This window comes from Corvus moneduloides, chromosome 1, assembly GCF_009650955.1.
Source record: "Corvus moneduloides isolate bCorMon1 chromosome 1, bCorMon1.pri, whole genome shotgun sequence".
Classification (NCBI taxonomy): Eukaryota; Metazoa; Chordata; class Aves; order Passeriformes; family Corvidae; genus Corvus; species Corvus moneduloides.
Window position 1 is genome coordinate 59397805 of NC_045476.1, and position 17118 is coordinate 59414922.

General features: G+C 47.6%; 1 protein-coding gene across 4 annotated transcripts in view; it reads right to left on the minus strand.

Moving 5' to 3' along the window:
* NXPH1 (neurexophilin 1) overlaps positions 1 to 16306 on the minus strand; it is a 141067-nt gene extending 124761 nt beyond the window's left edge. Inside the window, exons 1-3 of one of the 4 annotated variants that reach the window (XR_004240647.1) lie at positions 15647 to 16306; positions 14777 to 14938; positions 13910 to 14109 (exon numbers count right to left, since the gene is read on the minus strand). Coding sequence is in view for 3 of the 4 variants with exons in the window: in XM_032111201.1 (XP_031967092.1) it covers positions 14777 to 14830 (54 nt within the window). In the remaining variant the exon portion in view is untranslated. Of the gene's footprint in view, positions 1 to 13909; positions 14110 to 14776; positions 14939 to 15463; positions 15543 to 15646 lie in introns of those variants that run through there. The other 3 variants (XM_032111201.1, XM_032111193.1, XM_032111211.1) reach the window with 3 other exon arrangements.
* Between the last annotated feature and the right edge of the window lie 812 nt (positions 16307 to 17118).

The window sequence follows — 17118 nt, forward strand, 5'->3', positions numbered from 1 at the left end:
ATTAAACCAAGCAGAATAAAATGAACAAGCAAAATCAAGAAAATTCCACAGATTATTCCACCAGGCAGTGGTTAAAGCAATTACCTCAAATTGTGAGGATTGGGTTCACATTTCCTCAAGAAGTAAAGAATTTGAATTTCTTAAATCCCTAACGGAAGCTTCAGTCACTGGGCTGATGAGAAAAATATGAACAAGAGACAGAGAAAATGGAGAGTGAAAAAGTGCTGTGACCCTATCAAATTTTTTGTAAGTCTAGGGTGTTACACACCCAGCTAGAACTGCTTCCTGATGGTCAGTACTCCCTTTTTTGGTTTTTTGGGTTGTTTTTTTGTTGTTGTTTGGGGGGTTTTTTTGGTTTGTTGGTTTGGTGGTTTTTGTTTTTTTCTTTTTGGTTGCTTGGTTGCTTGGTTTGTTGCTTGGTTGTTTTTTTGTTTTGTTTTCATGTTCCTAGGTGAGTCAACAGAATGAATACTAGAGAAGTTATGGTATTTTAGGCTGAAGTGACGGCATTTAAGTTGAAAAGAAGTCTAACTATCATATCTGACACTAATTCTGTTGTGATAGCTGAATGTGAGGTGCAGGCATTTATTTGTGAGCAAAGCTTTGCTGTTGTTTAGTTTCTTACAACTGACTAATAGGATGCTTGAAAGTGTGAATGCAGCTGACAGCTGAGCCCAGGATGGTCAGGTCTGACATATCAGCCATGGAAAAGGTACTGTTCAGTGAGGACATGCACACCGAAAAACATCCAAAGAATATGTTCAGACTGTCATGAGACAGAGCTTGAGTACATGGTTGATGTGAATTAATTATGGAGTAATATGAAGTAATTAAACAATTAAAGCTAGAAGTTGTGATACAAGAGATGAAAAAGAATATTGCATGTAAGAGTAACTTTCTGCACAGTCATTTTGTTGGACATTTGCAACGTGTTTTTGCTGTGATCAATGGCAGTAAAATTGTAGGAGAAAAAAAATCCCTAGATGAGGATTTCAGCCTTGAACCGAGCCTGTGACTGAACTCAGAGTTTCAGGTTTGCGGGTAACACTGACTCAGACACCAACAATGCAAGATGTAAATGATTCTTAAGTAGTCAAGAATGAAACAGAAGTCCAGGCTCAGAAATGGAGACAGACTCTTGTAAAAACAGACATCAAAGCTAAGCAATTGGGACAGGATGAATCTTTATTCAGATTCTGAGTTTTCTGAGATTTTGTTGTGATTTCTAAGAAGGAATTTGTGTTGGGATTGCCTTTTGATTACTGTACTTGTGTCTATGCAACTACAGTGACTCATTCATGTTTTAGAACCAACAGTATTCCATTAAAGACTAACCTCCTGTTTCTTCAGGCATGAGAGGTAATAATATGCGTTCTCTACCATTCCCAGTGAGTCTTCTAGCAAAAGTAGAGGTAACCATAACAAAATTGCTTAGGTATTAAATAGGTCAAATCATGTGCTTTTTAAAAATTATAGCTCCCATATCATGTTTACTTATCATGAAAACAGAAAAAAGATCATAGCATCAAGTATATTTTGTAACCATTGGAGGTCACTTTTATGCTGATATTTCTGCTAAGAATTCTCTGCCTAAGCAGTGATACATTTAACATCCATAAGTAACTTGAAATTACTTCCATTGTCAAAGAGAAGTGTGTCAATTAAAAAAAAAAAAAAATAGTTGAGTCCATTTTCTGTCCGGCTATCTTTATGACAGCTTCTGTTTCCTAAATACGTACTCAGAAGGCATTGGAAACTAGGATAAATTCATCAATGTAATTTCAATTGTGTAGATTTTTCCATCCCCACTGGGCATATTTATTGGAATCTTACTGTAGCTGGTCACATTATTAATAGCAAGCAATTTATTTGATTAATTTACCCTATAGTTCTGTTCATTAAAAATCCTCTCCCATTTTGATTTCTGCTTCTTTTATTCATAAGCATTCAGTGAATGTTTTCAGCATATTTTATTCTGGAGTTTGTTTGGAAGCTCTTTGCTTCATCTAGTCAAAATGATTATTTCTTTACTAGAGATGCTGTGACTTGAAATCTTCAGTCAGTATTGTCTCTGTTCCCCTATTGACTTTGCCACTGTAAGTGCAGTATCTGGAACACTTCTGACATGAACAGTGAACATCTAGTGCCATATTTGAAGCACTGACTTACCAAGGGATGCACAAATCCATAGGAAAACAATCTTTCTCTAAACAGTCATCAGACAAAACAAGTTTACACAGGGGTATGTTGAAAAATTAATAAAAAAATGTGAGAATACAGGAAAATTAAAATCTTTGGAGAAGCAAGAACTTTTATAGATGGATCCTCACACTATTATCCCAACTCATTTCAAGCCACTCCCCTGTTGTCCTGTAATATATTTTCCCAACACAGAATGATCCATCATTCAATCCAACCACCAATTGATCAGCTCCAGCTAAATCAAGGCAATAAAGGGCCCATAGGAGTTGTAAGTAGCATATGAAATGAGAATTATAGGATGTATGAGCAATGAGTTTTCTGGTTTTATAAATGTTATTAGTATAAATCCACTAGAATTAGTTTCACCTAAACATGTTGAAGAGAGAATTATTCCAAACATCTCTAAAGTCTTTGAGAACCTAACAAAAAGACAGGTCACAAAAAATCAGTCATGCAAGGTAGATTTTGCTCAAAGAGGGCTAAGTAGAAATACCGTCTTAGACTCCATCTAATTTACCCATTAATGCACAAAGCTGAGGTAAAAAAACCTCCCATAGGAGTTCCCTAGAACCACCACATTCCCACAAATTAACAACTGTTCTTGATGAATACATAAGCATATATGCCTCTCATTACATGAAACGTTTTATAGGTCAAGAGGTTAAAAACTTTCAGTCAGCAATGGAAATGTAGGTACAAATTTAGGGAGTGTAAAATACCTGAGCAAAATTGAGTCAGGGACCTGCCCAGGGAGATGGATTTTAGCCTGAATCAAGAGGCTAACGAAGTCACAGCTCCACCTGTTGAGCTAAAGCAAATCATCCACCTGTAGCAGCTGGCAGCACAGGTTTGTTTTTGTGCCAGACATAGATGACTAACACTGTGCTGCTTGGATAAAGTAAAACATCAAAGTTTAGGGACAAACCATGCAGTCATTACTCTGGGTGAAGGAGTACTGTAGCCATGGAGCCAATCTGCCAGAGAACAAAAGGACTTGGATCTACAGGAAGGATCTCATGGCAGACCAAAGACAGGGTGATATTCTTCTGGGTAAATTTACTAAAGAATAAAACAGTGACAGAAACAATGCTAGAAATAAAAGTCTATAGAGCCTGCTCAGCTCTTTTTGACTTCACAGAAGACTAAGTTGCTCAGACCAGAGGCTATGAATAGCCATACATACATATTCTTTCATGTTCATTAGAAATGCTTACTACTTCTTTCCTGTGTTACCTATGAATAGCCAGTTCATACAAAGCAAATCAAGCTAAAATGTAGTGAAATATCATTTCCAACAACCTTATAAAAATGGAAATATTTATCAAGCTAAAGACCCCATTTTACAGCCAAAGAAATCAATGAAAAAGTTCTCACGAGCCTAAGTGGTCTTGAATCAACATGCAAGTTTCTTGTGGAAGAATAAATAAGGCTATATTTTTTGCTTTACATGGTCATTGTTCCCGAACATTTTTCTTCTGAAAGGAAAAAAAGAATCTGCAGTGATCTGCAAAAATGTACATCAATAATGCAGTTAGACTTCAACTTTAGACCACAAATATAGTATTGGAAAAAGGCCACACATGGCTTTCCGAGATATGCCACCATTTGCATCTCTTTGTAATTCTAAACAGTAGTAAGGGTGGTGTCTGAATGCTTCAAAAACACATTTACAGAAAAAAAAAAAGACACATGAATTACCTATTTGAGAACCACAACTTTAGTTTAATTTCATAGATAAAGGTATTTTTGTAGACTGCTTCTTCAGAAGCTGGAGCAGTAGTCAGAATGAGTCACAAATCATGACTCAAAAAATTCAAACTTAATCAAAAAAATATAATTATTATCCCATAATTATAGGATTCTTAATAATTTAATTCATTATTATCCAATAACAATAAACAATATTTTTAGGATAAAGGATAGTAAAAAGTGTATGCTTGGTTAAATACAAATACTGTAATAGATTCTACGTAGTCTAGAGGTAAATTCAGCAGATTGTTGCCAAAAATATTACTCAATAATATTTTTGAAGACGTGGATGTGTTATCTTTTCCACCATGGAAGAAGAAAATTTTATATCCCAAAAAAAGAAATGCGAAAGCCATACTGGATTCACTTTCTCCTAGCTCAGTAAAGCACTGAAGCATATGTGAGCAAGTGTCCTGTCTTCAGTTGAGCTTGTGTTTTGCTTCTAAAAAGTAGTCGCAAGCTACTGACTTTTACTCTGAAGTGTCTGCTACAACACCACAATTTCAGAATATTCTATAAATTGTGGAGAACAAAAACAGCACCTCCTCTAATGTACTTAGTCACACACTTCCATATTCATTTGGATTGCATTACACTGGAAGACTGAACCATATCATTACAATCTGCTAATCCACACAATAACTTTTCCAAGACTCACACTCTGCTCTACCTAGCAAATATTCAGTGCATTTAAGATGCAAACACAAGCTGTATTCCAATATATTTATAATTCTGTGGGATAGTACCTCATAGCAATAACTTGTGCTAGCGGAGAGAGCAAAGCTGCTCACAGAGGAAGGAGACACACAGCAAGAGGTCCCACTGAGTCAGCAGACAGAAGCTAAAGATATAGAAGATGACTCACACAGACCACAGTCTTATGAAGGACCAGACAATGTCGTTTCTTATCCACTCCAAGTGACCACTCACAGACGTGATTCCACTGAAGGTATCGATGCACTACCCTCTGTTTGCAACAAGTACTACACTGCCACCTGCTACAAGCAAGTCAGCTAAGCAAATATGATGGTTTGTGGAAGCAGGGAGAAGAAACACGTGGGAATATAATATGTGGACATTGTTAAGTTAATATCCATTGCAGACGAAGGCAGCAGGATGGAGCGCATCTTTTTTAATGGTGAAGGCTTTCATGTACTATTTATTATGCACATCTTTTCTGTCACATCTCTGTAGTCTTCCTTATTTTCCTGATCCCTAAAGACCTGTTCGCTCAGTAATTGTCCTCCACAGAGCTACAGTATTATTGCTGTTTTACCTATCAATATTGCTCACAAAATCTTCTCAAGATGCAAGCATTCCCCAAATAAACATTAAGAAAAATCTCTGTATGCAATACAGAGTAGTTGCAGTAAGTGACAACAGAAATTACTCTAAATTAAAGTCAAATTACAAACTCACATTCTGATTTTAAGCACACCAATATTTTACAATACTGCTATGGACAGTGCAACAAGTATGAGGACACAATTTTAACATTATTCTATTTTAACTCTATCTCTTCTTTTGCAAGACCTCAAATGCAATGGATGAGATTGTAAATATAAAAAGCAGTCCATTAATTTTATATAAGCAGTTTTATACACCTATGGCCTATGACAACATTTCTTGACAAAATAGCCTAGCAGAAGGACTGTTTTTATAAAGTTCAATCAAAAATAGCTTATAAAAATGACTGTGCAGATAAATATTATGGTACAGGTGGTCTGAACTACCCATAACAGAAGTTCCATTAGCTAAAATTTTTTAAGAGCTGCCAATTACACTTTCAATTTGAAGTGGTTTCTGAATAGTGACAAGCAATTCTCAGAAATAGAAATGGTCTACTTAATCTTCAATATAAACAGAATCTGTCCTTCTCACACAAGAATACAAACCATCGATTTACAGGGAATCCTGTCTTGTATTACACTGCAGGATCAAGGCATAGGATCTGCTGCAGAGGAGTCTTTGCTTTTCCATAGTGTTCTTAATTTATGGCCAGAATGTTTCTCCTTTTCTATTTTCAATTTTACCCAGTAGCTCACATGCTCCTCTAAAACAAGTGCAGGAAATATTGTGCCAGCTGAAAGTTAACTCACACATAATGCAAGGCTGACATAGGGCAGGGGAAGGGGAAAGAGGATCATAAAACACACTGGTCGCTAATCATCAGTAATTTTATTTCTGTTATTTCAAAGCATGTTCCAACTAGGAAGGTAAGTAGCATCTTTGGTTTTTCAGCTGAGGATAATGTACTGGTTAGATTTAAGTGACTCTATACTTCTCTTTCTAAATAAATATTAACATTTTATTAATGTACCATATATTAATATAAGATTAATAATTAATATTTTTTTATATAGTACATATTATAATTTAATTCCATGCCTTTCCAGAAACTAAGGTTATTAGATCACTTTTTTCCTAGTATTATTTTGGCTGTCAGCTCTGCTTCTAAAAGGAGTCTGCTGCTATCACCAGATTTTAACTAAATATACAAAGGAACAACATAGACATATTTTACTTATCAGTTTTTCAAAAGTCCAGCAAAAAAAAGAGCATTCACAAGTGCTCTTGTGCACACAATAATCAGGTTACACACACAAAGAAACAACCAGGCTCTTTGTTCTTTTGGGTTTTGTGTCAAGTCTGAGTTAGAAGATGAAGTTGGAGGAAAATAGGGCACTAATATCATAATCATTTGGTAGGCCTAATTTCTCCCCTTTCAACAACCTGCAGATTTGGAAAGAGCAGACTATCTTTCCATACGCTGGTCAACCTGTCATCAAAGTGATCAAACAGATTGACAGGAAAGGTGATAACCCAGAGGCACTGGCAAAACTAACTAGTGAATGGACAGGACAGAGACGAAATGGACAGTGGAAAAATCTTTTTTGAGCAGATGCAGGGGGCAAGGAAGAAAATATTACTAAACCTCTCCTTGGAGAGAAAGACAAGGCGGGAGAGATGGCGCAGTGTGCAAGGCAGACGAACGTCCCGGAGACATTTGTCACTAGCTGGATGGTGAGACTTTGACATTAATGAGGGTGGCATTTGGAAGATAAAAGCAGTATCTCTGCAGCAGACAATGCAGTTTTGAGACACCACACACAGGGATAAGTTGTAATCAAAAGGGACTGGAGAATGTTCACATCTAGCAAAAGCATCACAATCGCTACCGATATTCATGGGAGAATATGGATCAGGACTAAATGGCTTATGGCTTTGTCTGGAAGGCTGGTGGAGATTGTGGGTTATTTTACCTCTCAGTCAAGTCAATTCCTATCACATTCCTTTATTGAAGGACTCTTCATCAGTCATTCACTTACACCTGCCTTGCCAAAAGTCACTGTTTCATTGACAAGTGCTTTTGAGGCAGCAGAGCTGTAGACGACAGCTCTGTCGATAGTGAGTGGGGATTTACAGGGGTGGAGGTGCTTGCCTGCGATTATCTTCTCCTGAAAACAAGGAGAGAGCTGGGAGATACCCTGAGCACTCTCTGCCAGGACACAGGCAAGTGAAGGCAGCAAGATCTGGCTGCCCCTCGCAGATGCCTCAGAGAGCCACGACCCCAAAAATGACATCAACTGTGTCTGAGAGACGCTCCTGACCCGACCCATGGGATAGAAAGTGTCATTGTTAATTAATAACTCCCTGTTCTCATGTCTCAGTGTCAGCCCTGTCTCAGAGCTCATTTTTTACTCCAATGCTCTTGGATATGTCTGGTCTCTCTCCAAAAGAAGACGATGCCGTGGTCCTGGGATGAAATGAGACAAACCTGAGCATCTCAGAGCAGCTTTCCTATCCCTAGATTCATTCTACCATCCCAGTTCCACTCCATGCTCGTGTATTGTCCCTCTGACCAGTTTTCCCTCACAAAATAAAGCTACTATTTCGCCATTGAGAGAAAGCCAGTCAGCAGCAAGAGTAAATAAATACATCGATCTGCTGGTCCACCTGTCTACTTCTTCCTTCAGGAAAACTGACGCAGAGCGCCAAGCCCCAAGTCCAGAGCGTGCTGCGGGTAAGGTCTAAGCAGCAGCGGCCCGAAACTTTGACTAGCCCGGGACGGGCCGCCTGTGAACGAGCAGTCGGCGGCGCGGGCCAGGGCCGGGCGCTGTCCGCGGTGCTGCCCCGCCCCGGGCGCTCTCCAGGGTGCTGCTGCACGGCGCTGCCGCCCCGGACAATGGTCAGCGCCAGCCCCGGCCCGGCGCGGGGTGGGACACTCAAAGCCAGCCCACTCTCGGCCCGATTGCCAGAGCTTTCCCTCTCTCCCCGCTCTCAGTGCTTGCACTCGCCGTCCGCGGCTCTAAACACTCAGCATCTCCGACGGGGTTGGGGGTGGGGGTGGGGGGGTGGGGGGGGGGGGGAGGAACACACTTTAAAAAAAAAATAATCAATCAATAAATAACACGTAGACCAATCGTGCACTGAAGAAAGTTTTAGACGCGGATCCAGCAACGAACAGGAAAATAGGAAGCCAGACTAACCCGATATGTGCTAAGGACAAGCTCTTTCTGCTTCCTCATTAATGCTTCATGCAAGGAGTGCAGCCCCACGTGTGAAAGTAACCATGTCCCCGTCCTGCTGCAGTTTCGAGAACCTCCCTGTTGTCCTTCAATACCGTCTCTCTGCTTTGATACAAAAATTGAGAGTATTGGGAAGCGATAGATGAAATCTGACTGCATCAATCACAAGCAAGCCCAGCAAGACGGATTATGGGAAAAGAAGCTGTATTCCTGAGTAACGACTGGCGTCACAGTAGTTAATATAGAACAGAAAAGCCTCTCGAAAAGTCAATTCTTATGTAGATGAGGTGACATAAGAGCTTTTCTCTCCCTTCAAGGGCTTAGTGAATTCCTAATTTGCCCATAGAAGCCCTAGAGGAATGAGAAAGAAAGGGCGGGAATATTGGGATTGCTAGTCATAACAAATATCACCGTGATCTGGATTGTTGCCTAGAAATACACTGAAAATGAGGGGATCCAATGCCATTGTCTCAGCCGAGCTATTTGTCTTGACCTTCGGCTTTGTCCATCCAGGCTGAACAAACTTCGTGCAATGAGCGTCGCCCCCGCTGTCTCCCAGTCACACAACTTTGATCTCTCTGGGTCACGGAAAGGGAAAGAGGATGGGAGGAATTTTCCCCTCCGAAAGAGGGGCACTCGCAGAAGTTTAAACAACAGCCAGAAAAACGTAGGGTTCAGCAACAAACTGAGAAATGTGCTGTCCTGTGAAGAGAGAGTAGTTTGCACAGCATTGAGAACCCGCCAATATATATCATATCAATAAAAAGGAGCTCTTCGAAAGCTTGCATAGTAATTGAGATTGGAGATCTTTTTTGATATGGGTTGGCATTTCCTCATATCAATCTGACAGAGCCAACTCAGGAAATTGCTGGTAATATTCATCTGGGGAGCACTTTCATTAAACGTAGTTCATTCGACTTTCACAATAAATTGAGTGACATCCTTACAGCAGAACCTTTTTATCCCTGATGAAGTGCTTGCCAGCCTTTGGTTTTCCACTTTATTGTCACATTCCTTAAAGCAGAATCGTCAACATGTCAATCTGCTGCATGAAAAAAATGCTAAAGCTGTATTTACAAAGCACCCAGGAGGTGGTTTAATGCTGACTTACAAGAAGAGCGAGCTGGGTGTTAAACTATCTGCTAAATCACAGCAAAACTTCATCCAAACCCAGTCAGAACAGAAGCCAATCCTAGGGAGGGAAGGATGGCTCATACATTCATTTTCTCCAAGTGCTGGCTATTCCGAGCAATTGGTTTCGTAACCTGCTTCACCGCACCTTCCAAGACGATTAGGAAATTGGCTTTTTGTTAATTAAAATGGCGGTTTAGAGATGCAGGGAAATATTAAAGAGGTTAAAATGGGTACCTCTAGGTACCGTACCAACGTGGAAGATTTGGCTAGTCGAAAAGAGGCAGGGATATTGGATTATATTCAGATGCCTCCCTAAAAGGTGAAATCTGTTCCAGATTGCTTTCTCCAGCGATGTACTAAATTAAAATAGTGTGTACTAAGCATCAGGTAAAACAAATTTCAGTGCGGGGGAACCCCTTTTTAAACTAGCACAGGTCCCTGGTGGTTAGGAAGTAAGGAAGCCTGGGAAAGAATACACTATCCTCCGCTTGAAAAAAAAAATTCAAGAGCGCAGATAAGTTTGTTTCACCTACACAAGATCGGGGTCCCGTTGTTATTCCCGTGCCTTACCTTTTCCCTTACACCACCGCTACAGCGTCTCTCAAACTCCTTTAGAAAGAGGGAGCAGGAGCATCTCAAGGCTACGCAAACTCCCTCGCACAAAAAGCCGCTGCTGTCCCTGCTCGCCAAGCGCTCTCCCCCGCCCTCCCTGCCTTCGACGTCAATTTGAAAATTGAAAGAAATCGCTTATTTGGGGAGAAAAAAGCAATACCCGAATGCATTCAGCACCAAATGCCTCTGAGAAAATACTGTGGGTAGTGATTACGATAGGACAATGCCTTCTCTCTCTTTTGTTTTCTGCCTATAGTGGTGTGGGTTTGTTTGTTGGGTTTTTTTCTTCCATGGTAAAGTAGGACACAATCAGCAATAATCTTAAAAAAGAAAGAAGAAAAAAAAATCAATTTATCTTCGCCGGCACGTGATATTTCCTCACGTTCACCACGGCTTTCATTAACCGGGGTGAAATGACCGCAAACAGTGCGACACACAGCGAAATTAAATGTACACAAACTCTGGAGCCGCTGACCCCCTGTTTACTCCCTCAGCAAATACTGTACCAAGTGTGCCACCGCTGAGGACAATTTTAAACCTCTATTATTCGCAACAATTTTGCAGGAAAGCTCCTCTCGGCTGTCAGAAGGCCTCCGAGCTACAGTGACGGCGTGAAACAGACCTTAAAATCCCAGCCCGGCATAGGGAGAAGGTTAGCAGGCTGTTTCCAAAGCCCCTCGGCCAAAGCCATCGCCCTGTTTAACAGGGTGCCCCTAGAGCCCCGTAGTTCTACTCCTGTGGCAAAGCGCCGCGCAGGGAAGCTCCCCCCGCGATACAGCCTTCGTCGCGGGCTGAAAAATCACCCCTCCTTTTGCTCCTGCGCTGCTTAAGTTTTGCAGAGTTGAAGCGCTCTGCTACCCGGCTCCTGTGAGTATCCTAATTAACAAACCCACCGCTGAATAAACACTTCGCTGGGAGAAGACAAGCCGAGCGGGAGGATGAGGGGGGGAGGGATCCTTAGCCTAGCAGCATGCCACGCAAAATTCCGACTGCTTTTAGTTCCGTACCCGCTACTCCGGGTGAGGAGCACCTAAGTCATGAGCCGAAGTCTCTTCGAGCCCGGATGATCCCAGCAAAAGAGGCTCATGTTACCACTCCGTGCTTGTGCGGTGCGGGAAGGTCTCCCCGGAGCGGGCGGGGGAGTAAAGCCTGTGACCGTGACGGGAGGGGAAATCCTGCCGTGTGCGAGCCCTTTGCCGCCCGGCGCCCGCGATTGCCGGGGGTGCGCAGGGCCCGGGGACGGCCGGGCCGGGGCAGGACGGGCTGGGGAGGGCGCCCGTCGCCGCCGGGAGCTGGCTGCCACAGCCCGCCGGGCCCCGCCGCACGGAGCGCCTCCGCAGCTGCCGGCACGGAAGCGATCTGCCTCTTCCTCCGAGGCCCTGCTTGACCTGTCCCTCTGAGAAACAATACTCAGGATCCTTGCTGTCCTTCCTAAAAGCCCACGCGTTCTGTAGTCGCTTCTACAGCGTGCTGCTTCCACATTTGGTGGGGGGGGGGAAAGGGAGGGAGAAGAAGAGATGAAAAGAAACAGCCTGGCCTTTTATTGTCGTGTGGTGTCAGACTGAAAGTTCACTGGCAACTAGGCAGGAGGTACAACGAGAAGGTTTCCGTTAAGGGAATGGTGTAAAATCCCGGCGTCCTTATAAACAGAACCCAGTTCTATAAGACTCTGCGATCTCCGGGTGTTATTTCGGTTATTTCTTTATTCTTTACGTGCTTCCTTACTGACAATTCTGAGCTCAGCACAGCACTGTTAGTTAAGGAAACATTATCCATTAGAATCAGACTAAGATGCTTTTGAAAGAACAGAGGTGATATGGAGTGTCGTGGTAAGTAAGACCGAGTGTAGGTGTTTGAACACTTTCTGCAGCTTTCTAAAAGTAGAGAAAGAAAACAACTGCAAGACTTTAAAGGTTAACTCCCAATTTTGCCAAACAAGTACTCAGTTCCCCGTTTAGGCCAAAGGAAATGCACTTCCACTGCAAATCAAATATAACATTTTCAATACACTGCACAGCTCAAAACAAGGAGAAAATGCACACCTCACAATGCACAACTAATGTTCTTTTCAATAAACATATGGTGAACCATCTCTACCCCAGCAAAATTCCTACTCATTCAGATCGGCCATGACCTCTATAAATTTCAGGCAATAAGGCTGGATAGCATATGGCTCTATTAAAAAGGGAAGAAAAGCAGAAACACTATTTTTTTTCCCCTCAAGATTCCATTACGAAGAGGTTTAACGGGGGGGGGGGGAACAAAAAAAGGAAAAAGAGCAGCGGTTTGCTGAGTGAAGAGGAATTACAAGGCAGACAGTGTCTGTAAATGAGTGACTTCGAGGCAGCCCAGCCTCGCCGCAGCTGTTCACTCTCCATGAACACCTCCTAGTTCAGGCGGAGGGGTAACAGGCTATTTTCCCTCTCACCTATATTATTAGCCCCTCTCAAAAAGGGTTGGGTTTTTTTTAACAAACTCGATAGGAAGCTGTTTGTGCTGCCATTTCATTTACCCTTCCTAGCAGTTTGAGCACTGAAAATTTAATTCCTAATTGAAACTGCTTTTGTCCACGCGGAGCGATGTGCACATACGGATAGGCACAACAAAGTGCTGCACCTTGCTGCTTTGTGGCACCGCATTAAAGCTTTAATCAAAACTTCATGCTTCAGTGCTAATAAACTGTTTATTATCATGCGACGGCCTAATGCAAACTTTCAGAGTCACTCCTGAAATACAGAGGATGGGGAGAGATTGGCATAAACGTGGAATTATCGAGTCAGAAAAAAGAATCGAGCTAGGGAAATCCTTTGGATCCTCCCCGAGAGTTTTGGCAGAAGACACAGACCAGCCGAAGGGCACATTCCCTCCCCCTAGCTTGTCTGTTATTTCCCGACCTTTTTTTTTTTTTTTTTTTTTGCATCATATTTCGCATTGTTTCGAGGGAAACTTGGAAATCGTCTCCTTCACTCTGCAATGCCAAGCCCTCGGAAAAAAAAAGTGTTCAGGTAATGAAGTCTGTAACTAAACGGTAATTGAATCAGCATAATTTGCACACTGAATGGTTTTCAAATGCTCCCAGTTTACAATTAAAGGAGAATTAATGCGCTTGTTGTTCAGACTGCAGCGCATTAGAATAAATCCAGCACTGTTGTTGTAATGAGTCGAGAGCAGTTTAAGTGCCAGCAAACACATTTAAAATTTAACACGACGTATCGATCTCGCTCCGGCTTTTTGATGGATTATTTGCCACGCACTTTTCTCCCCATTTTCCCCCACCCCTTCACCCCCACCCCGGCTATAAAATTCGCAGGGAGGAGAGGCGCCCGCGGCAGACGTGGTACCGCCCGGCGAGGGCAGGACCCCCGATGAGGGAGCCACGTCGGGCGGGCACGGGAAGGGACGGGCCGGGACGGGCCGGGATGGGTCGGGCCAGGCCGGGCCGGGCCGGGCGCGGCGGGCGCTGCGCGGGCGCGGGAGGAGCGCGCGCGGCCCCGCCTGCCCCCCCGCCCCCGCCCGCGCCGGGCCCGCGCCCCATTGGCTGCCCCGCGCGGGGCCGCGCGCGCTGCCCCGCAGCGCCCCCGGGTGGCGCGGCCGCCACAGCGCAGGGAGCGGCGGCGCGGGCAGCGCCCGGAGCCCGAGCAGCCCGAGCCGGAGCCGGAGCCCGAGCCGGAGCCCGAGCCGGAGCCCGAGCCGGAGCCCGAGCCGGAGCCCGAGCCGGAGCCGGAGCCGGGCCGTCGCCGCCACCACCCCCAGCAAGGGCGCCGGTGTTCTTCTCTCGGCAACGCTCCTGGAAAAAGGTCTTTTCCCTCCCCCGTAGACACGGGGATGAGCTGCCGCCAAGCGTTTGCCTGCTTAACGCATCACAGGCGAGAGAGGATGCGGACTGCAAAGGAGCAGTATGCCTGGTTTTTGTTCCTTGCAATCGTAGAGGGAATAAAGCGTGTGTGTGTGTGTGAAAGGAGATAACGCCGATGTTTACTCGTGTTCCCGCGGTAATCTTAAAGGAGATTTGCTACGAAAGTCAATGACACTTCACGCGGAAAATACTAGCTGTGCTCGCCGCCGAGTGCCCGCCCGCGGGGGTTCCCTTCCGGAGGGGCTCCCACCCTCAGGAGGGAGCAGAGGGCAAGAAGTTGCCTCTATCCCACAGCCTGGCCGAGGGCTAGAAGTTGCCTCCATCCTACAGCCTGGCCGGGCGCCCCCGTGGCGGCGCTCTGGTGCCCACGCAGACACGCAGGGACCCGGCCCGGGAGGTGGCACCGGGGGAGGCGGCCCAGGAGACCCCGACCCTGCCCTGGCCGAGCGGAGCACCCCTTCCCCGCGGAGATGTTACTGGTCTGCGCCCCCACTGCTCGCGCCCCGCCGACATTTCCCGGCCGGGACCAGCAGCTCCCCGGCCCGGCCCCGGCCCAGCCCCGGGAGGACGGGGCAGGGCTGGCTGCGGGGTGCAAGTAGTTGCCGTGAGTTTGTTCGTTCTCCGCCAGGCTGGTGCCCTCCACCCCGACGAGCTCCCCCATGCCCGGCCCGTGAGAGAGGCCGGGGACACTCACCAGGTAGAGAGTGGGCTGCAGCAGAAGGACCGCGTACCAGTACACAGCCTGCATCCTCGCCGCTCAAACTTCCCCCGCGCTGCTTTCGCTGCCTCTTTGTTCCTTCCAGAACATAGATCCACCTGACATCCACTTTACAGAACAAGCAGAGCTCTCACCAGCCTAGACAAAAATGAAATTATAGATCCCATGACCACAAGACAAGGTTAGCCTTAGCACAAGGGGGGAAGAGAGGTGTGTAGGGAAAGGGGGGAGGGGGGGGGGCGGGAGAGAAGGAGGAGATGAGGTGTGTGAATGGGTGTGGGGGAAACAAAAAACGATTAAAATCGAGTTAATCCAGCAGCAGTGCAAAGTGATCGCACGGTCCGAGCTGGCGGCACACCGCCTATAGGCAGCGCTCCCCGGCGCTCAGTCCTTTTACTGGGCGGGAGAGCCCCGCGGTGTGAGCTGGGACGGCCCGAGGATGCCACTGCCAGCCCTGCCTGTCTGTGCGCCCTCGGTGGGAACCGGGCTGCAGCCGCCCGCCAGTTGGCCGCGGAGCCCCGGCAGCGAGCTGGGTAGCGGAGTGGCGCCGGAGCGGGGAGAAGGCGACAGCAGATGCTGGGATCGGGGCTCCGGGTGCTTCTGGGGGCTTAAAGCCGAGGCAGAGAGCTTTGCCTTCGGGACGCCCGAGCAGGCTCTGCTTACCCCTGCAAGCGCCCACCTCACTCTGCCGCTCCTAAAGGCGCGCCGTGCCTTGCCCCGGGCCGCGACCGCGCCCCGGGGCGCCCCGACGGGCGAGGACCCCCATCCCCGGCTCCAGCCCTTCTCCGCCCCCGCGGCCCGCGGACAGCCCCGCCGCCGCGGGGGGGCCGCGGTGGGGATACGTACGGCGTGGGGGATCCGACGGCGGACGGGGCTCCGCGGGACGCTCCATGGGCGAGCCTAGAGGGGCTGAGTGCCGCGGCGCAGCCCACCGCCCCTGCGCATCTCCTCGCCGCGCTCCGTGCCGAGCTGTCCCGCGGCCGCTGTGCATCCAGCGCAGGCACTGTCAGGGCGGCGGGGCGGCTGGCAGGCTCTCCCCCCCTCGCCTCCCCTTCTCCGCACACGGCCGCGCTCTGGGTCCGCCGAGCAGGACACTTACGGGAGGAGGGAGCTGCCCGGGCTGCCCGCTCGCCTTCGGCGGGTGGCACGGGCAGGAGCGGCGGCACCGGCGCTCCGGGGCGTCCAGTGCGATTTGTCTCTATTAAAAATGACTTATTGGCGAGGGAGCGGCGAGCGCCTGCTATTTAACTTCAGATAAAATCTATCTGCAAAGACCTTGGCCGATCATCTTAAAATAAAGCGCTGGAGCCGAGCACTGTCCGAGCCTCACTGCTTGGGGAGAGAGAAAGAGCAGTGGAGGGGGGAGGAGGGGGGGGCTTGCTTGGCGAGGGGAGAAGGGAGGAGGGAGGAAGGGGAGTTTAGCGGCGTCCCATCCTCTCCGCTGAACGGGGTGATGAATTAGAGCCCTCCCCGGGCGGCGCGAGCTGCCTTGCGCTGCCTGCCCTGCCCGCCCTGCCCGCCCTGCTGCCTGCCGTGTGTCCTGCCCTGTCCCTGCTGCCCGCCCTGTCCGCGCGGCCTCTCCTATCCGCCCTGCTGCCTGCCGTGTGTCCTGCCCTGTCCCTGCTGCCCGCCCTGTCCGTGCTGCCTCTCCTATCCGCCCTGCTGCCTGCCGTGTGTCCTGCCCTGTCCCTGCTGCCCGCCCTGTCCGTGCTGCCTCTCCTATCCGCCCTGCTGCCTGCCGTGTGTCCTGCCCTGTCCCTGCTGCCCGCCCTGTCCGTGCTGCCTCTCCTATCCGCCCTGCTGCCTGCCGTGTATCCTGCCCTGTCCCTGCTGCCTGCTCTGCCCGTGCTGCCTGACTTATCGGCCCTGCTGCCTGCCGTGTATCCTGCCCTGTCCCTGCTGCCTGCTCTGCCCGTGCTGCCTGACTTATCGGCCCTGCTGTCTGCCTCTACCCGGGAGCGGGCGATGCCCTCTCTGCCCTCCCTGCTGCCCACGCTGCTGCCTGGGCACAGCCCGTTCCCTCTCTGCCTGCCCGCGGGAGCCGGCTGTCTGCGTGAAAGGAGCATGGGAGAGCACCTTCTTTCGCTTTCTTCCCTTTCATTTCAGGTTTTTCCACCTCCCTCAGCGGTGTCCCGTGCACCGGCAGTGCTGCTCCGCCTGGGAAGTCAGGCACGGAGGTGGCAGGATCGCGGAGCCCAGTTGGGTGACGGCTGCGGGAGCCAGGCTCCGAGATGGAAGGGTTGCTTCTCCCTCGCTAGCAGGAACCTGTAGCTGGACAGCCTCTCGGAGTGAAGCTGGAAAGCTCACCCCTGTCGGGT